This window comes from Callithrix jacchus, chromosome 2, assembly GCF_049354715.1.
Source record: "Callithrix jacchus isolate 240 chromosome 2, calJac240_pri, whole genome shotgun sequence".
NCBI lineage: Eukaryota > Metazoa > Chordata > Mammalia > Primates > Cebidae > Callithrix > Callithrix jacchus.
In genome coordinates, this window is record NC_133503.1 from 128,647,346 (window position 1) to 128,669,814 (window position 22,469).

At 38.6% G+C, this 22,469-nt stretch overlaps 1 protein-coding gene across 11 annotated transcripts in view; it reads right to left on the reverse strand.

Annotated features, from left to right (window-relative positions):
- The window catches only part of ATP6AP1L (ATPase H+ transporting accessory protein 1 like), a 40,741-nt gene that overhangs the window by 14,339 nt on the left and 3,933 nt on the right, over positions 1-22,469 (reverse strand). The window contains exons 2-5 of one of the 11 annotated variants that reach the window (XM_054252136.2): positions 8,064-8,109; positions 1,015-1,055; positions 702-760; positions 436-624 (exon numbers count right to left, since the gene is read on the reverse strand). In XM_054252136.2, the coding sequence (XP_054108111.1) occupies positions 436-624; positions 702-760; positions 1,015-1,055; positions 8,064-8,109 (335 nt within the window). Of the gene's footprint in view, positions 1-435; positions 625-701; positions 761-1,014; positions 1,056-8,063; positions 8,220-22,469 lie in introns of those variants that run through there. The other 10 variants (XM_054252135.2, XM_054252137.2, XM_078365882.1 and 7 more) reach the window with 10 other exon arrangements.

A 22,469-nucleotide genomic window follows, 5' to 3' on the forward strand; every position in this document is an offset into this window, starting at 1 on the left:
GAGAAGTTTGAGACCATCCTGGCCAACATGGTGAAACCCATCTATACGAAAAATACCAAAAATTAGCTGGGTGTAGTGGCAGGCACCTGTAATTCCAGCTACTTGGGAGGCCGAAACAAGAGAATCAGAATCACTTGAACCAGGGAGGTAGAGGTTGCAGTGAGCCAAGATTATGCCATTGCACTCCAGCCTGGGCAACAAGAGTGAAACTGTCTCAAAAAGAAAGAAAGAAAAAGATTCCATAATACATTTCCCCATCCAAATTTCAAGCAAGAATATGTTAATTATTGATACAATTATTATTTATATTTTCACAGGAGCACAGACAGTATTGAAATATGTTTTTAAGGTTGAGCTTGGTGGCTCATGCCTGTAATCTCAGCACTTTAGAAGTCCAAGACCGGTGGATCACAAGGTCAGAAGTTCAAGACTAACCTGACCAAGATGGTGAAACTCTATCTCTACTAAAATTACAAAGAAAAAAAAATTAGCTGGACATGGTGCGCGCCTGTAGGCCCAGCTACTTGGGAGGCTGAGGCAGGAGAATTGCTTGAATCCAGAAGGCAGAGGTTGCAGTGAGATGAGACGGCACCACTGCACTCCAGCCTGATGACGAGGGAGACTCTGTCTCAAAAAAAAAGAAATACGTGTTTAAGTTTTTAAGAGATACATTACAATATGGTTTCCTGACATAGCCATACCTGTGTGATTGGTATTGTTGTGAAATTCTGGACTGGTTTCATATCTCCATTATTCTGATCTGTCAAATAAATAATGATGTGGTTACCAATGCTAGATGTCCTTTATTTATTAATGGAATTGAGTGACAGTAATATGCTAAGCACTGTCACATGTATCAAGCTTAAGCCCCTTTGGCTCATAATTTAGAATACACTAGTATAAAAGATTTCACATGAGCGCCTCCTAATAGAGACACCATTGGTCAGGGAATTCTATCACAGGAAAAGCCCTTCCCCATCCCACAAGGAATCATGTGGGCAACTGGAGTCTTACCATTCTTCATAACCATTTCTTTATTTGAAGATGTTGAAGAACTGAAATTAGGAAAAAAATAAAACCTTAAAAGATGCTGAATAAATATATACAATTCAGATGTTACACAAAATTTTAAGAAGTATATTTCACTTTACTACATCGCTGAATAGAGGGGCAGAAACAGTCTGCCAAAACCATTCATTTTTTAATAGTGAATTTCCCATTTAAAAAGTAATATGTCTCTCCCCTGTTGTCGCTGCATTTAACAGAGAGAAAGTAATATATGTTCTTCAAAATATTTAGAAAGCTTTTAGAAAGAAAATCTTTTAGAAAGCTTTTAGAAAGAAAAATTATTTTATTTTATTTGAGATGGAGTCTCACTGTGAGACTCACTCTGTGAGACTCCATCTGAAATAAAATAAAATAAATAAAATAATTTATAAATAATTAAAATAAAATATTTTATAAATATTAATCATATATTAATTTATAAATAAATAATATTTATACATTAATTTATAAATAAATATAATATAAATAAATAATGTATTAAAAAATAATGGAGATATGAAACCAGGCTGGAGTGCAGTGGCATGATCTGGGCTCCCTATAACCTTTGCCTCCTGGGTTCAAGCAATTTCCCTGCCTGAGCCTCCCAAGTAGCTGGGATTACAGGCATGCACCACCACAGCCGACTAATTCTTGTATTTTTAGTAGAGATGGGGTTTCACCATGTTGGCCGGGCTGGTCTTGAACTCCTGACCTCAAGTGATCCACCCGCCTCGGCCTCCCAAAGTGCTGAAATTACAGGCATGAGCCACCATGCCCAGCCAGAAAAATTATTTTAAATCAACCCTGATTCTTATTCACTGAATAATATTATGTGGGGTCTACTATGTGCCAAGCAGTGTGATACACACTCAGGTTTAACCAATAACAAATATATAAAAAAAAAAACAAAGCAATAAAGCATATAAAACATTTTACAGTGAAATTTTATACTACATTGCATTGTTAACATGTCAAAGCCAAAACATCTACCCTTTCAAAAAAAAGACAGACTCAATTACCAAAAAGTTATACTGGAAACTTATGAGCATATAAATTATGAGAGATATCCCACCATGTGTGTATGTGTGTGTATGTATCCTCTCTATATGCATACAAACACAAACACACACACACCCCACATATGTATATAATTTACTTTTTATAAAATTTAAAAAACAAATTTTTGTGGACATACTGTTTTAGAGCTTGCAATTTTTTTCTTAAAACTGTATCACAAATATTTTCCATGTAATTATGTATTTTTAACACATTTTAATGTCATATGGTAGTATATCATAAAAATGTATCATAATGTATCTAACCAAATTTTCACTCTTAAGTACTGAATTTGTTTTCAATTTTATTAGCATTATAACAGTACTGCATTGAACATTACTATGGGTTGTTTGTTAACACCCAAGAGAAATTCCTTAAGATAAATTCCTTGAAGTGAAATTTCTAAATTAGAAGATATACACATTTTTTATTACAGGATATTTCAGACATACACAAATATAAACAGAAAAATATAATAAGCCCCATATACCTGGACCCATCATTTAGCTTTAGTAATTATCAGATTATAACCAATCTTATTTCACCTACAAGCTCACTCTCTTCTCCACTGTGATATTAGTTTGAAGAAATTATCAAAAATTATATTGTTTCGCCAGGCTCGGTGGCTCACGCCTGTAATCCCAGCACTTTGGGAGGCCGACACAGGTGGATCACGAGGTCAAGAGATCGAGACCATCCTGGTCAACATGGTGAAACCCTGTCTCTACTAAAAATACAAAAAATTAGCTGGGCATGGTGGCGCATGCCTGTAATCCCAGCTACTCGAGAGGCTGAGACAGGAGAATTGCCTGAACCCAGGAGGCGGAGGTTGCGTTGAGCCGAGATCACGCCATTGCACTCCAGCCTGGGTTACAAGAGCGAAACTCCGTCTCAAAAAAAAAAAAAAAAAAAAATTATACAATACATACTCCTAAAAGATAAAAACTTTTTAAAATAACAGCACAATTGCATCTAGAAAATACTGATAATTATTTAATGTAAAGTCAGTGTTTAAATCTCCAGTTTTGTCATAAATATCCTAAAGATTTAACAGCTTGTTTATTGCATATTTTTATAAGTTTTACCTATAATATATGAGAATGTAAATCAAACTGTATACTTAACAATTCCTATCTAAGGTTTCTATATATCACTATCACATAAACTCAACATTTTTATAATTAGGGAAATATATATATTACAAGATATGTATGCAAAACATTATCGTAACTGAAGAGTTACTAAATCTATATCACAGTAATGTGTTTTAGAATTAATTCTACAGAACCAATTACAAATTAAATGCACCATTCTCTTTGCAATATGATCCCTATTATCTAATGAGACTTTCGGAAGATGACAAATTGGTGACTGTGATGTCTACTAGGTGCTATTAATAAATTTATGCATAAATGCAATTTATTAATTTTCATCATTATTAAGGTATATAATTTATGTACAGTAAATTGCATTCATATAGATTATACAATTCTATGAGTTTGGACACAGGTGCATACCCACGACACCAGCGCCACAACAATACAGAATATTTGTATCACCCAAAAAAGTTTCCCCATGCATTTTTGCAGCTAAGAATTATTCCCTCCATCCTCAAGCCCAGACAACCACAGACTTGCTTCTGTCACTTTAGATTAGTTAGCATTTCCTACAATTGCGTATAAATGGAATCATGCATATTCCTTAGCTTTTGGCTTCTTTCAGTCTTATTGTAATGACTTTGAAATTCATGTATGTTGTCACATATGTCAGAAATTCATTCTGTTTTAGTGCTAAGAAATATTTTATTGTATGGATATGCCATATTTTATCTGCCTATGCGCACATTTGTCAGTATTTGGGGTGATTCTGGTTCGGAGCTACTACAAATAAAGATGTAAGGACATTAATGTATAGGAGTTTGTGTGAATACGTTTTTGTTTCTCTTGAATAAATACCCAGGAATAATGTCCAAGTCACATAATAGAAGGGAGTAACTTTTTTAGAAAACTGCCAATTAATTTTGGCCTTTCTGTTGTTCAACATTCTTGCTAACATTTGGTATCACCAATCTATTTAATATTAACCATTCCAATGGATGTGGGTTGCTATCTCAGTTTGATTTCAGTATCCATTTCCCTGGTGATTAATGATGTTGAGCATCTTTTCTTATGCCTATTGAGCATTCATATGGTTTCGTTTGTGAAGTGTGCTTAACTCTTTTGCTCATTTTAAAAATTAAATTCATTGACCTCCATAAGCGCTCTTATATGTTCTGGATGCAAGTCCTGTGTCAGAGATACGCACCGGCAATATTTTCTTGCATTCTGTCTTCCTTTTTTATTTTCTTAATGGTGGTTTTCAAAGAGCAAAAGTCCTAATTTTCCTAAAGTCTAATGTATTCTTTTTCTGTTATAACCTATGTTTTTCGTGTCTAAAAAAAATATTTGCCTAACAAGGTCACCAAGATTTTCTCTTGTGTGTCTCTTAGAAGTTTTTAAATTTTAATTTTTACACTTGGGTCTGTGATCCATTTTGAGTCGATTTTTATGAGCTACGGTATTTATAACATTTTAGAGCTAAGGATAAAGAAAATGTCCTATTAAGCTCCCAGAAGTAAACAAGGATTCAGCCAATGCATCTCTCCCACCCCTTCACAGAAGCTATTGGAGGACATGCTCCCACAACGTAAGGGCAAAAGCTGACAAAGAGAAAGCACAGGCTCTCATAAACAGGGAATCTCATTAGAAGAGTGGTGAAGAGAAACCTAGGACTAACCAATGTACAGACACAGAATCAATCCAGACTGGAGTGAGAGGACAGCAAAAAGAAAGACCTACAGAGAGATGTCTAAATAAAGGGGTCACTTAAGAGACCACTGCATGTTAGAGGAAAGAACATGTGAAAAGAATTAAGACTATGCATGTTTTAAAATTGCAGCCACAAAAAGACCATTTTTAACTCAAGGGAAAAAGAAAGGTTGTCCAAAAAAAAAAGGAAAAAAAATTACAGTCTACTAACTGGCTTGTCTGTGAACAATATACATGGTCATATTGATGCAAGCACGGATGAACTGAAAGTAGTAATGTATCTATACTGGGGGGTGGGAGGCGGGTGAAGGAAGGAAACATGAGGACATTGTTGGAGACAGAAACTTTGTCAATAATAACAGGAACTTGTCATAAAATCTAACATGCATAAATGGAGAAATCATCTATGCGTATTATTTGGATATTCTGGCGGTATGGTGAATTGTACAATTGTTACCAAGTCTTTGTTTCCTTCTCCAGGAGAGGATTTTGCATCCCCCTAGGCCATATGACTCGCAGTGCCTCCCTGTGGGTGGAGAATTCTTCCTGCCCCGTTGGGCTTAGCTACTACACCAACAGGAGACAGAGAAACACTGGGTAGATGGGGATTCCCTGGGTAGGGCCCCACCTTTAAGCCTGGAAACCCACTGCCCTAAATGGGAACAGGCATTCCTGTTTCTGTGCCCAAATGTTGCCTTTTGGCCTGCCATGGCCCCCTATCCCATACCCATATACACCCCAAACCCCAGGCTCCACAGCAGATGAACAGAGGAGCAGCAGAATGATGTGACAGAGGAAAGATGAGCAGGAGCATCTAAACATCAAGAAAAGTTTGGCTGGGGACAGTCACAGAGATCAGCTGCTGGACAGCCAAACTCCAGGGGAAGATCATTTTCCCACTCCATTCCCCTTCCAGCACCCCAACCATGCCACTGAGAACCACCTCCACCACTCAATATAACCCCCACGTTCACCATCCTTCAAGCCCTTTTTGGGCTCGAAGCTGGATGCCAAACAAGGACCATTCTTCCTGGATGCGAAACAGGGAGCTGGGTACCAAGAGGTCACTGAGCTGGTTAACACTTAAGCCATCTACAGATGGCAGAGCACTGTAGCACACCCACTGGGGCTTTGAGAGTCACAGGCACCTACCCCTAGATGCTCCCGTGGGGCCAGAGACCAAAAGCACTTGCCCTATTCCTGCACCTGCCCGTCTGCATGCTCCCCCTCCTGTAAAAAGTTTGAGCACACATTACAGTGGCCAAACAGATGAGCCACACCCCTGTTTCACATCCTGAGAGGGGGGTCAGGGAACTCTCCAGTTTCAGCTATATGTCTTGATTAGGCCAATAGAATATGAGCAGAAGCAACAGTGTGGCAGTTCTGCAGAAGTTACAGGTGTCTGCATGTGCATGCCCTCATGGACTAAGTCTAATAGGAAAGCCCTTGTTAACCAAATGATATTTATTATTCCAAATAAACTTTGAAATGTGTTGTGAAAGAAATGTGTAGGAAGCAATGAGCACATACAATAGGGAGATTGGAACTAACACAAGTTAGGAATTGTGTTCCTGATAAAGTAATCATTAAGCTGTGATATGAAGGATGTGTGGAAAATAACTAGGAGGATGGAGAACATTCCAGGTAGAGGGAACAGCAGGTGCTAAGGGAAAAACGGACCATGAAGCATTCAAGTAACTGAACTGTGCCTATTGTGCTCACCATTGTAGACCCAGCACCTAGCATGGGGCCTCACTACTTAAAAGCACCAATTATTTTTTAAATGTGTTCATGCATGAATGAACTAACAAATTTATGAAAATACTCTGAAATCTAAGTGGAAAATGGGAGGACACACAGGATTTTCTTTTTGGATCAAAGATAAACCCAACTTAAGGAAGAAATGTGCAAAGCGAGAATAATGACCCCTACTCACTCTATGTTAAGAAACCATGTATTGAGCTTAAAATACAATCATCCTTCCCACAGACAGAATCTTGAATAGCCCCAGGGAGTTGAAAGATATTTTAAACTTCAGATTCATGATTTGAAAAAAAAACACAAAACGGCAACTGTTATTTCCTTCATAATGAATTAATGAGCCTTATTCGAGATTTGAATGATTATTGACTTATGAGATTTCTAAGATCTAAGGCTTCTGAAGCTAAAATTAAGCCTATTATCTTTGTCTTGAAAACAGAACTGGGACTTTCCTAACTTTTGGTGTACATTTTACCAGTGTAATATACAAATCAGTCATTTCTGTGTGACCCAGGTAGTAAGTTTTAACCACCTAAGGAATATAAGTTACTTACTATTCAAAAGTGAACCTAAAGGAAAGCATCAATTGATTCAGAAACAATTGAAGAAAAAAACTGTTAACATCTATAATCTGCATAGCTTTTATCAGTTGTTGACTAAGGAGTCTTTAACCCGAGCTTTGCCAGATTCTCCTGCTTGCTGCTGTCTCCTGTGTTCACACTAACCTCCCTGATGCATTTGTTGAGATGACACATAATGAGTCAGTGGGAGATATGACTACCTTCATTGCTTTTCAGATTTTGAATATTATTGTTTATAAAAAAAAAAAAAACTCTAAATGTTCCTTATATGGTATATAAGGAAATCAAAGGGACAACAGAAATAGAAACAGAAATTTTGCTTATTATCGTATGTAAAATTTTACATACTATATATCATGCACAATTGCCATCTCTTAACAGTTAAAACGATTTAACACCTTTCCTTTGAAGGACAGGATATATATTTCTGAGGTTTTCAATTTTTTCTTACTCTTTTCTCAGGTAATAATGGCAGAAGACACTGTGAAATTAACATTTACTTTTAAGTATAAAAGAAATCAGAATACTGATTTAAGGAGTCATTTTCTCATGAATACTTTGATACATACTACAAAAGTTTATTGAATGTTTTAAACAAATAACCCTTGTCTCTTATAATAAAGCTTATTTTTTACCTCAAGCATAAACTCTGGTCAATATTTTTGAAGCTACCTGTATGATCTAGCTATCCATTTTGAATGACAAACAAATGTAGATATGAAATAACATAAAGAAATTACAGAGCCACCTAATTTCATACTTGCACTGAAGTTCACAAATGCATTGCTTTAAAAGATGTGCAGTTACTCACCTTACATTCTTCCTGGCAAATATATGCTCCAAAGTTAGTGAAAATCCTATACATAAAAAAATCAGTGAAATACTAAACAAGATTTTTTTGCCCATCAAGAATCAGTTTCTCCAAAGCAAGCACATCTGTTAATTCATAAATGCAAACAGAGAAGAGGCAGTACTTTTCATGCCATGTGACTGACAGCATATTTAACCAATAACAGGGCAGCTTTCTCAGAATGTATTCCATGGGGAGAGAAGGAAGAAAGGGGTCTGATTATGCTTAGAGTGAAACCAGTATTTAAGTTTTTAATTATTCATCTCATGGAAAGATTATTAAGGAGCCAAGTTTTAAAGAAGATATATTTGCCACTTAAGCTCATTTTAGAAATGTGAATTGTTTTGATACTGTCATATAATTCTTATTAGGACTATTTTATATATTTCATACTACATATATGTCATACTATTATATATTTCATACTACACTTCAGGAAGCTATTAATTTCTCCCCAAAATCTATGAAGTATATATTTTCACATGTATTTTTCAGGTGAATAAATAAAAATCTAGGGAACTTCCCTAAATTTACATATAGGTCCTAGTTCAGTTTCCTGTTGAATTCATGAGCCTCCATTTGCCAAGTGGTGTGGACAGCACTGGTGGGGAGTACTGGCTTTGGAGTCAGAAGCTGAAGTGCCTGTCCAGCTCCAGCCCTCACTAGTGAGCAAGCTGACACCAGGCAGGTTATTTTCCCTCCTGAGCCTTGTATCCTTATATGCAGAGTGGGGACAGAGGTGCTTAATTGTTGTGAAGATTAAATGGGATCATGGATGAAAGGCTCTTTTTTTTTTTTTTAAACAGAGTCTCACTCTGTCAGGCTGGAGTGCAGAGGCACAATCTCAGCTCACTGCAACCTCGGCCTCCTTTTGTTCAAGCACTCCTCCTGCCTCAACCTCCAGAGTAGCTGGGACTACAGGCATGCATCACCACGCCCAGCTGATTTTTGTATTTTTAGTAGAGGTGGGGCTTCACCATCTTGGCCAGGCTGGTCTCAAACTCCTGACCTCAGGTGATCTGCCAACTTCAGCCTCCCAGAGTGCTTGGATTACAGGCTTGAGCCACTGTGCCCTAAATGAAAGGCTCTTCTTAACTCAATGCTTAAGTAAACAGAGTGCCTATTGTTACTCCTTCCCTGCTGGCCTCTCCTTTCACCTTACTCCCCTAAAAAACAAAACAAAAACAAATGACAAAATTCCTAAGAGTCGTTATACATTTTTAAAAAACTACAATTAAAATGCCACAATAAAGAAAATCCTCCAAAATGAGACGTGTCAAGTGTCACCATTTGGAGCACTCAGGAACCTCGATGGCTTAAAGACAAAGTATCTATGGCAGAAAAGGGCTATTTGTAAGTGACATTTCAAAGAGATGATGGACTATCTGAAAGCTGGGGTCTTGGTGCTGAGGAGACATTCCTATTCCTCTCACACACCACTGTCTTCCAACATAGTTCAGGGGACCCCAACAGAAAATAAGAAGAAAAAGCTGCCCTGTTGTTGGTTAAATAAAGCAGAATGACTAGGGGAAGTGGGAGAATTGCAGAAATAAGGAAGAAAGTTGCTAACAAAAAATATAAAAGAAAAAGGGTCTCTGCCCTTAAATGTGGCCTTTCTCTGAACCATCTAATTCCTACTGCCTCTTCATACTGCCTTTTCTTCTCTCCGTTCTTTCATTTCACCCAGCTTCTACTCTTCACCTCTCCTTTTCTCTTTCTGTTTTTTTCCTGATTCTGTGGAATTTCAAGTAACAAGCAGGTCTGGACAAGAGAAGTTTAGTCTTAGGTAATGTTGACAGATGAACTATAGGATAACCTGTTAAACTTGAATGTCAAAAAAACAACAAATAATTGTAATATAAGTATGTTCAATGCAATATCTGGGACATACTATATTTAAAACTTATTGTTTATTTAAAAACTAAGTTTAACTGGTCATCTTATATTTTTAGTTTGCTGAACCAGTCAATTCTAGTCTTGGGGAAGTAAAGTGCATAAAAATCACATGAGATTCTGTTAAAATGCAAGTGTTGACCCAGTAAGTCTGGGGTGGGGTGTAGGATACCACATTCCTAACCAGCTCCCAGATGATGATGATGGTGATGCTGCTCCCCTGAGAACTGCCCTTTGAGTAGCAAGAATCCAGAACAGCATTGTTCAATAGAAATAGAATGAGAGCTGTATATGTCATTTAAAATTTTCTAGAAGTCACATTAAAAGGAAGTAAAAATAAGAGGTGAAACTAATTTTAATAGTATTTTGATTTAACCTATCTAAAATACTATCATTCCAAACATAATCAATTTTAAAAATTATTAGTGAAACATTTGACATTCCTTTTCTGCCCTAAATCTGAACTCTATTGTATAATTTTTTAAATTTATTTATTTATATATTTTGTAGAGGCGGGGGTCACGATATGTTACCCAGGCTGGTCTTGAACTCCAGGGCCCAGGCAGTCCTCCTGCTTCGGCCTCTAGAAGTGCTGGCATTACAGGCATGAGCCACCATACTACTTTCAATTCAAACAAGCCAAATTTCAAGCATTCAGTGTACACTTGTGGCTAGTGCCCACTGTATCAGACACTGCAGATACAGAACATCTCCTGGAACTGCCAGAGCAGGACCTGGTATTGTCCTATGGGAGCATTGGCAGTGCCTACTCCTCAAGTCCCTGGTCAGGAGAAAGCAAGAGCCCAAGCCAGTGATGATCCCGCATTGTGACAATAATGGTTCTGTGAACCAAGCATATTTCCATGAAACAGTCTTATGTGATAATCACTACGGGACTAACACTCTCCTTTCTCAGAAAAGAACGACATTTCAGACATACAATATTTTTTATTTTAAATCAAGTATCATCATATTATATTTTATGTCCTGAGGATCCCAAAATTTTAACGTAGTATTCTGTTGTTGAAATATTCTCCCACTTGGTTAAGAATATTCAAGGCATAATAATTAGTAGCTAGTGAGTTTCACACATATATTTTAAACTAGAAGTCACACTTAAGATGTGACTATCTGAGAATAGCTCATCTTGTGACTTTGGAGGAGAAAAACAGTGACAAGAAATGCTAATTGCACATCTTAGAGGCTGCAAAGCACTAGGATGTCACCAACCTGGCATTGTACCTTCCTGCTCGGACTGCTGAGGAGCCTCTGTGAAGAACTATGAAGGGTCTGAGATTTTACTCACTTAGAAACTAACTAGTTAGCCTGCCAGTTTTATGTATGCTGACAGAAGACACAGACTCCTAGGTCAGAGAAAATGACTTTATTACTCACCACACAGCAACTCGCACAAGCATCAATATATTCTTGGTCATTTCCCCTTGCCCATGGAGTAATGTAGGTAGGCCTAGAAGCATGCTTCATTTCAGGAGAGACACCCTGCACTCAAGGAGCCCCAGATTTTTAGAGTGAGTAGTAAACCTATCTGCCCTTTGCTCTGAGGGGAAACACTATCTCTGTTTTCCAATACTATAAGCAAGCCTGTCCTTTGCTACAAAAAGGACATGATTTCTACCTTTCAAGTGTTCTCCCTATACAAACATCCAAGAAAAGGTATTCCAGAACAAAGAGCAGTTAGGGACTAGCTCACAATACATGCAGAAAATGCAGAGGCGCCTGGAAAATTTCCCCTCTACAGTCTCCACGGGAGAACAGGAAGCTGTACATCCAAGCTGCCTTCTTTAAAACTGGAAACAACTTGCGTATGCTTTATTTTTTGATTTACTACATATAACTAAATGAAATGTTACCTGAATATTTGAATATCAAAAATCTATCTTCCCATAATCATATGTGACCATATAGAATTGTGTTCCCCTGAGAACAAAAATGGATCTAACTTAAGAATTCTAATATTTACCTTAAGAAGACTCTAACATGAGTACAAGTCTCGATTCATTCAATGCTTTCAGACCAAAAGTTGCATTCATGTTTAAATCAGTTATAATGGTCTTTGCATCATGATTCAAAATCCAAATCCACATACCTCCTACAAAGCCCAGCATGGCCTGGCCACTACTGGTCTCTCTCGCCTCATTTAATACCAACTCTTCCTCCTGAACATGTTTTCCAGGCACACTGGCTCGCACTCAGCTTCTCAGCACCCTCAACATGCCAAGCTCCATTGCACCCCAGTGACCTTGCACATACTGCTCTCTCTGTGAGTGTCACCTCACACCTCTCTAGCTCTCCCTGTATTCTATTCACTTTCATCATAGCATATATCACAATTTGCACTGAGAGATTTATTTTCTTGTGTACTTATTGAGGCTGTTCGTTCATCACAAGGCATGCTCCTGATATATATCTGGAGCTCAAGATGGTGCTCAGTTAAATACACAGAATGAATGAAAGATCCTATCAAAAAATGCCGCATAATTAATTCCCACTTTGTGCCATATGGTTATGATTCCCAGGGCCTGAGTCTTCAGGCATCTATAACAGGAAAATCAATTAATTCAAGTTTCCATAGATTTCTGTCCTTTGAAAATGGAAACAAACAAAATCCAGGTTACATCAGTTCACTAGTATCCCCCATTCCCCAAGGAGCAGAGGTACCCTATAACCCTTTATCAAGTTCAGAGCAAAATTGCTGCCATGATTTCTACCAATTTTCATCAAATCAACTTCTGCATTAATTAGAATCAGGATGGTACATCAAATATTTAAATGTTCATGTTTCTCACTTCAGGTTTCCCTTTAACTTCTTAGAATACAGAACATGTGCCAGATTAATGGCACTTATTTGCGTTCTGGGTTGCTCAAGCTAAACTAAGACAGGAGGCCAGCACTTGAAACAAATTTGTGCATTTGACAAATACTGATTGCCACTGTGCTAGATTCTTTACCAGGAATCCAAAGTCAAAAATACAGTTCTTGACCCCCAAAATGCTCTCAGCCCAGTAACTTGTAAACACCTTTGGGATATTCACCCAGCAAACCAGTGACCTTGCTTCAGGTCAGCCCACCTCTACCCCAGGGAATGACTGATTAAATGAAGGAGATGGAGTGACAGGCATATAATAGACAAGACACTCTGAAATGGGTTTCTTTACTTGAAGTGCAAAAGAGGCTTTAGCAAAAGGATTTGCTAAAGGACACATTTAGTGTGGTAATCAAGGCATGAAATAGGAAGAAAGACTTGAGCCTCACAGACCTAGGTCCCAGGGAAGGAAAAGGCCTCCACTACCCTCAAAAAATGCTCTCACGAGGCAGCTGGGGGGGTCCACCTTGACAGTCTGATCTCCACTGAGATCAAATTCAGGTTGAGAGTATGTGCCATGTGATGCTGCTGTATCCTTGCAGTCACATTTATAACAAGGGCAAAATGAATTCTTTGGATATAAATTAACCAGCACACTTAGTTTCTTTCTATCTTTTTTTTTTTTTTTTTTTGAAACTAAGTCTCACTCTGTTGCTCAGGCTAGTGTGCAATGGTGTGATCTCAGCTCACTGCAACTTCCAGCTCCAGGGTTCCAGCGATTCTTGTGCCTCAGCCTCCTGAGTAGCTTGGGACTACAGGCGTGAGCCACCATGCTTCAATACTTTTTGTAATTTTAGTAGAGATGGGGTTTCACCATATTGGCCAGGTTGGTCTCAAACTCCTGACCTCAGGTGATCCGTCTGCCTCAGCCTCCTAAAGTGCTTGGATTACAGGTGTGAGCCACTATGCCTGGCCATATATACTTGTTTTCAAAGGGAGCATTATATACAACTACTTGGTAACAACTGCAAGTTATTATTTTCTAAATATAAATATGTTTGTGAATTATAAGTTAAAACCCATCTAAGTAAATTTTAAAATCCACACGTATATGGGCACACTGTTCCCTAGTATGGTGGAATAGCTATATCTATGAACTGGCTACAGAGTCATTCATTTCATCTAACCTCATAATTAGTAATGACTGCTAGAACCAACAAGATCAAGAAGCAATTTTTTAAATCAATAGAAAAATTACTTCTGTTCTTTTGTATAGCTATATAAACCCGGAACCCCCTCTCTTCTTTTCTTTTTTTCTTCCTCTATTTCCTTACTTTTCTTGTTTTTTTTTTTCAAGTCAAAGGAAAAAATTGATTTACATTAAAATCCTTTAAGCAATAAAGTCTTAATATAAAATGTCCAACATTTTGCATATTTATTTGGGTAGGAATTTATATATATATATATATATATATATATATGCATTATAATCATTTACATATCATTATATTTGAATAATCTTGAAATAATCCTGATGACGGCTGATCACACCTGTAATCCCAGCACTTTGGGAGGCCGAGGTAGGCGGATCACAAGATCAGAATATTGAGACCATCCTGGCTAACATGGTAAAACTCCGTCTCTACTAAATGTACAAAAAAAATCAGCCAGGGTGTGGTGGCACACACCTGTAGTCTCGGCTACTCAGGAGCCTGAGGTGGGAAAATCGCTTGAACCCAGGAGGTGGAAGTTGCAATAAGTTGAGATTGCCCCACTATACTCCAGCCTGGGCTACAGAGTGAGACTCTGTCTCCAGAAAAGAAAAAAAAAGAAAAAATAATCCTGATGACTTCATTTTACTGTGGAATGCAAGGACTCAAAGAGCCGCCTATGCCATTCTCCATCACCAATGATCAACTGTTTCCCTACGGAACTGATAGACAACACATATCTGGTCCGACTACCCAGTTCTGAAATCTCTCCAGGGAAGGAGATTCTAACACATTTCTCACATTGCAGTGAGAAAAATTATCATTCTTTTCTTAGAACTCAAAGGTCCCTACTGAAATAGAAGCTTATTTCCCTTTGCTTGGTTCTCAGCCAAGCTCAAGGACACCTGGAGAATAACTTTTAATATGCATCTTAAAATTATAGCTCCCTTCCAGGAATTTTACGAAGAGCATCAAAGAACAGTTTTGTCAACTCCCCCGAGATCCCACACAGATGTTTAATTATAATGACAGGATTTTAAACATCAGCTCTGAATATTAGTAAGATCATATGGCAACACAGACATATTTCTTTAGGTCTGCCTTGGAATCTGTGTGAGAAGAAATAATCACTGCACCAAGCAGTAGCTAGAGTGAGAGAATGAGAAATTCCATTCGTTTTGGATAATGAAAAAAATGGTGTTTAAAAATTTAATCAGGAAAATTAAGCACTCAACATTCATCAAGAGTAGTTACACAGAGCACGTAATCATCGGTCTTACCCTCACTGCTTCTTCATGCTCACTTAAAGCTGTTATTTTAACTTGTCACATTTCCATAGCAACTGCTGTCTCCATTTTTATAGCTAAAGTACTAGGAACCATTTTCAACCACCCTAAATGTTCCAGTATTAATCATCAACATTGTTTAAACCTTTGGCTCTTCTACCAAAATGGCTAGCTCTGCCCAGGGTGGTATCAAGAATCATGACCACTCTTGACCTAAATCTCCTCATCAACTAATCTAATGTATGAAGACCTACCTTTCTTCTTAATTGGAGAAAGTGGGGTTTTTTCTGAGAGAAATCAAATCGAAATGCATTTCTACCCCAACTGAATGTTAAACCAAATAAAAAGAAGTAGCAGAAGGGGTAAGACAAGCAGAGGCCCAAATGCCACCTGTATTGGCATGCAAGGCCAGGACAGAGAATGGAGGAAAGCTTAGAGTAGGAGCAAAATGGATTGTAACTGAGCCCTTCCAACAGAAGGGAGACATGGCAGCCCATCCTAGCAGCGTTGGGCTCTTGGTGGGAAAAAAAGGTCTGCCTAGGAGAAAATGGGGGAAATGCATGCTCTGTGGTTGGGTCTCAACAAGGAAAAGCTGAACATGCCCAGACTACTCTTTCTAAATGTGCTGCAGATGTCACACATCCCCAGCCGGCACGTAATGAGTAAAGTGACACAGAAACCAGTTTATTAATTAAACTCCTTCTACTCGGAAGATAACAGAAAAGAGGGAAAATTGTTCTCCCTTCTGTTCCCACTTCTCCCACATTGCAAGAGATACCAAATAAGATTCTTTTGTAACGGTGTCTCTTGGTTTTCATATACTCTATAGTAACCCCAAAATAGCAGGTTGCAACTTACAATAAAAATACTTTTAACAACAACTCTCTAGTTTTCCTGGTGTTTGTCTATTCTGTTTCCATCTATTTTGTGCCTTATTTACTTCACATTCATTAAATTTTTTTCTAAACTTGAAATCAAAATTCTACCTTATTACTAATCTAAAAACCAACAAAGAAGTTAAGCAAGTTAACTTATTTAAGTCTCCATTTTGTCTGTGTCAAATGGGGCCAATAGCACCTACCACATAGGGATTGTTTTGAGGATTAAAAGATATTAGGCATATGAAATGCTTACTAGTCCAATGTCTGGCACCAAAATAACACTCAATACGTATGAGAAAAGGTGATGGTGATAGTGAGGATGTCCACTCTTTAGCTCTTTCGTTCATGACCTAACTCCAAAATATATCCCAAAGAATACAACATTCTCTACCTCTAAAGTTACTGCCTACTCCCTCTCACCTGGACTACTGTAGCAGCCCCCTCCTTGAATGACCTGAGGCCTTGCCCCTGTGTCCTGGTTCTTTTTTTTTTTTTTTTTTTTGAGACAGAGTTTTGCCCCTGTGTCCTGGTTCTTTTTTTTGAGACAGAGTTTTGCTCTTGTTACCCAGGCTGGAGTACAATGGCGCAATCTCGGCTCACTGCAACCTCCGCCTCCTGGGTTCAGGCAATTCTCCTGCCTCAGCCTCCTGAGTAGCTGGGATTACAGGCACGCACCACCGCGCCCAGCTAATTTTTTGTATTTTTAGTAGAGACGGGGTTTCACCTTGTTGACCAGGATGGTCTCAATCTCTTGACCTCGGGATCCACCCGCCTCGGCCTCCCAAAGTGCTGGGATTACAAGCGTGAGCCACCACACCCGGCCGTCCTGGTTTTTTTATAGCAGGCACAGCCGAGCATTTTAAACTGTAGATTTGATCTTGTCACTCTCTTACTTTAGCCCCTCCAGTGTCTCTCATTACAGTCAGAATAAGACCCCAAACTCTTATCCCAGCCTACCATTTGGACACACGCTGGCCCTGCCCACTTCTCTGACTTCACCTTCCCCTATTTTCATGCCGGCTCACCATCCTGCAGCCCTGGGGCCTTCATTCTTTTCCTCTAACTCTTCAAGCAGATTCTCTTGGGGGGGCTCTTTTAGGGATATTTAGAGTCCAATATCAAAGGATAGTCCCTTCTCCATTCCGGCTCCAAATTAAGTAATAAGTTCTTCATCACAAGGTGAAAAATTCAAAATTTAAAGCACCAAGAAACAAAAGTTAAATCCCTTTTTTTTCTTTTCTGAGAAACAGTAATCATAATCCTTAGCTCATAACACACTCTGACCATTGGTTCATGCCTTATTTGTGGGACTTTTAAAATGTATAAAAATGTAATAGGCCGGGTGTGGTGGCTCACAACTGTAATCCCAGCACTTTGGGAGGCCAAGGTAGGCGGATCACGAGGTCAGGAGATCCAGACCATCCTGGCTAACACGGTGAAACCCTGTCTTCACTAAAAACACAAAAAAATTAGCTGGGTATGGTGGCAGGCATCTGTAGTCCCAGCTACTTGGGAGGCTGAGGCAGGGGAATCGTTTGAACCCAGGAGGCAGAGGTTGCAGTGAGATGAGTTCATGCTACCGCACTCTAGCCTGGCAATAGAGCTGGACTCCATCTTAAAAAAAAGTATTACTTAATCTCATTACTGAAAGCCATAATCCAACATCCAAATATGATCCAACATCCGAATATGATCCTCACCTCCCTTCACTAATGTCGCTATCATCCTGAATACAGGATGTAGAAGATCTGAATAGCACTATCAAACACCTTGGGCTAGTTAACATTTATAGAATGTTTCACCCAACATCAGCAGAATATACTTTCTTTTCAAATGTGCATAGAAAATTCACATATATTTGGAAATCCCCAAATATTTGAAAATAAGTAACATACTTCTAAATCCATGATTCAAAAAGGAAGTCAAAAGAGAAATCAAAAAACATTTGGAATTGAATAAAAACTAAAACATAACGTACCAAAACCTGAGGCATGCAACTCAAGCAGTGCTTAGAGGGATATGTAGAGCATTAAATATATTAGAAAAGACTGAAGTTTTCAAATCAATGACTGGAGTCAATTCTATAAGGTTATGTTACCTCAGCATCAATTCTGAATATAAGTTGAACTTTCTTATGCCAGAGCAGGGCTTACTCACACTTCACACAGTTCACAATTCTCTACTTCTTTCCAGTTCCTCAGTGTGGTTGATCCATGTAGCCCCCGATAATCACCTCCGGTTGAGCAGCTCCCTATGGGGAAGCTAGATACACCCCCCTTGGCGTGCCCCACTGACCCCTACACCCCACAGGGACCGCACAGAAATGTCACAGTGACCATCTTTCAGTCACAGCATGGCCCCACAGAACATATGCCTGCTTGCTTTAAACCCACCAATGAAAATTCCCCATGGGAAACCTGCTTGGATAATACTTCGGACCCCAATAAAGGCTTTAATCCCACAAGTTGTCTGTCTCTGTCTCTCTCTGGCCCCCCGCCTACAGGTTGAGCATGTGTGTCCCAAACAGCCCTGCAAGGTGTGCTGCCCTCTTCTTTCTGAGCTCTGTAATCAAAATGCTTCTGTTATTTGATGTGTTCTGCTGTGCTGCCTCTTCTGTGTTTCACCTGCTGACACACCCAGACTTCTTTCCTGGTCAGGGCTCTCCTAGAGAAAGGCTATCTTAGTAGGAATAAACTAGACACAGGTCAACAAAGAACCACAAGGTGTCTGTCAGTAAAACAGACATCAGGCCATCCATCCCTCAGGATAAAGAGGTGTCCCATGAAATGTACGTTTTAAGAATCCATAACAATCAGGGAGACCCGTCACAGCAAGGATGCATTTTATAGCTACTTTCCAGAGAGACAATAGAAATAATTAAAAAAAAAATTACCTAAGCTTCCACTTTAATAAGCTAAAAAAAAGAGAACAAAGTTAAATCCAAAACAAACAGAAGTAAATAATAAAGAGCAGAAATTGATGACATTGAAAACAAAAACCTAATAGATTGCTTAATAGTTTCTGCTGCAAAAAGAAAAGAAAAAAGTAAAATAAATAAATAAAAATAACAGAAAATTATTGAAACAAAAAGCTGGTCCTCTGAACAGATCAATAAGATTGTTAGACTTCTATCTGACTGTGATGGTTAATTCTATGTATCAACTTGCCTGGCCCTAGGGGTGCCCAGATTCAACATTATTTCTGGGTGTATCTGTGAAGATGTTTCTGGATAAGATTGGCTTTTGAGTCAGGGGACTCAGTAAAGTAGACTGCCCAATCCAGTGTAGGCATCAACCAGTTCATTGAGGGCTTGAAATAGAACAAAAGGCAGAGGAAGAAGGAATCTGCCCCTTACTCCTCCCTGACATCATCTCTTCTTCTCTGGCCCTTGGACTGAGATCTACACGGTTAGCAGCCCCAGTTTTCAGGCCTTCAAACTCAGACTGAATTAAACAACTGTTAACTTTGGTCTCCAGCTTGCAGACAGGAGATCGTAGGACTTCATCGCCTCACAATTGCAGGAGCCAAATTCTCATAATAAATCCTCTGTGTGTATGTGCATGCATATACATTCTCTTGCTTCTGTTTTTCTTAAGAATCCTGACTAATACACTGACCAAGAAACAAGAAAGAGAGTAAGGAAGAAGTCACAAATCACCAACATTGGGAATGAAAGATGAGACATCACTATAAATCTACAGGTATTAAAAAGATAAGAGAATATTACAAACAGCGTCAAGCCAAAAATTAATCAACTTAAATGAAATGGACAAATTCCCAGAAAGGCGCACACCATCAAAACTCACTTAAGAAAAAAATAACCTGAATAGCACTATATCTACTAAAGAAATTGAAGTCACAGTTTAGAACCTTTCAACACAAAACATATAATATATACATATATACACATACATACATATACATACCCCACGATAGAATAACAGCTCTATGAAACAATTTTGAAAACTTAGATGAAATGGATAAATTCCTGGAAGAATGACTTACCAGATCTGACTGAGAAAAAAACCTACAGTTTTGCAAGTATTTCTTTAACTATTAAAGAGATTTAAGCTGTGACTAATAATCTTACCATGAAGAAAACACCAGGCCCCAACAGTTTTACAGGATGTTTTACTAAACCTTCAAAAAACAAATCATCCCAATTTTATATGAACACTTAGAGACAACAGAAAAGAGAAAGTATTCCTCCAACTAATTTCAAGTACAGTTGAATATTTACATCATAATCAGATATGAGGAAGACCTCTTCAAATATTTATGGGTCACACGTTTTCTTTTTTATAATATGCCTATTCATGTCTTTTTTTTTTTTTTTTTTTTAAGACAGACTCTCACTTTGTCACCCAGGCTGGAGTGCACTGGCATGATCTCAGCTCACTGCAACCTCCACCTCCCAGGTACAAGTGATTCTCCTACCTCAGCCTCCTGAGTAGCTGGGATTACAAGCACCCACCACTGTACCCAGCTAATTTTTGTATTCTTAGTAGAGATGGGGTTTCATCATGCTAGTTGGGCTGGTGTCAAACTCCTGACCTCTGGTGATCCACCCACTTGAGCCTCCCAAAGTTCTGGGATTACAGGTGTGAGCCACAGCACCTGGCCTATACTTTGTTATTCATACGGTTGACCCTTGAACAACTTGAACAACATGAGGGCTATGGATGCTGACCTCCACACAGTAGAAAATCCATATATAACTTCTGACTTTCCAAAAACTTAACTACTAATAGCCTACTGTTGACTGGAAGTCTTACTGATAACATAAACAGCCTATTAACACATATTTCACATTTCGTGCATTACATATTCTTACAATAAATTAAGCCAGAGAACTGAATGTTAATAAGAAAATTCTAAAGAAAAGAAAATATATTTACTACTCATTAAATGGAAATGGATCATCATAAAGGTCTTCTTCCTCACAGTCTTGACATTGAGTAGGCTGAGGAGGAGGAGAAGGAGGAAGAGGAGTTTTTGTTTTCTTGGGGTGTCACAGGCAGAAGAAAATCTGTCTATACGTGGACCTGCTCAATTCAAACCCATATTGTTTGTGGGTAAAGTCGAGTCACCATGTTATTCAACAAGTCTCTTGAAAATGTATTCCTCCCATCAAACTAACCTTTTTTATCCTTTTGTAATGTTGGGGTTCAGGGGTTCAGGGAAGCCCTCAGTTCCCCTGAGACATTTCTCCAGGTTCTTGGTCTACCACTCCCCCAAGAATGGGAGAGGAGACCACAGCACAGTGTGCAGTAAATTCCAGACTCAAAAGTGTTTGTAGAAAGTAATGTATTTAGGTAGAGAGAGAAACAGGAGAAGGAGAAAGAAACAGCTAACTCTCACAATGAGTGAGAGAATCCAGACAGATGGAATCCAGGAGAGGAAAGCAGCTTCCACACTGAGTGGAAGGGAATAGAGAGAGAGATGGAGTTTAGGAGGGGAAGACAGGCTTCCACAAGAGTGTGGAAGGGAACTCCAGAGGGGAAATCCAGGAGAGAGACAGCTTCCACAAAGGGGCTATTTGTGGAAGGGGACCCAAACATGGAGTCCAAAGAGGTGTGGAAGAAGGGCACTTTTAACTTAGGAGGAACCCCCACCTTCTCCAAGACCTCTGGCCAATGAAAGAGTTCCTTGGAAATTCCGCTGGAGTGATTGACTTTTGACCCTTCCCTGTGCCCTCAAAAATTAAAACAGAGACCATTAAATCTCCCAGATGGAGAAAGATGGGAGGGGGGCATGGTGCTGGAAAGTTCTTGCCCTTAAAACTACGCCCCCTTGTGGACCCAGAAAGAGAACACATTCCTTCACTTTGACCAACATCTCCCCAAAGCCCCCAAACTCCCATGCCCACCATTTCTACTCACTGCTTCTATCAAAATTTTTAGATTCCACATATAAGATTCTCCTACCTCAGGCTCTTGAATTTCTCCTATCTCAGGGAGATTTTCATAAAGATTGCATTGAATCTGTAAACCATTTCAATATTATAGACAACCTTAATAATTATTAATTCTTCCAATCTGTGAACATGGAATGTCTTTCCATTTGCATGGGTCCCCTTCAATTTCTTTCATCAATGTTTTACAGTTTTTAGAATGCAGACCTTTCACCTTCTTAGTTAAACTTATTCCTAAGTATTTTATTTTTCTTTTAGTAGCACTGTAAATGGGATTGCTTTCTTGATTTCGTTTTAAGATAGCTGAGTGTATAGAAACACTACAGATTTTTGTATGTTAATTTTACATACTGCAGCT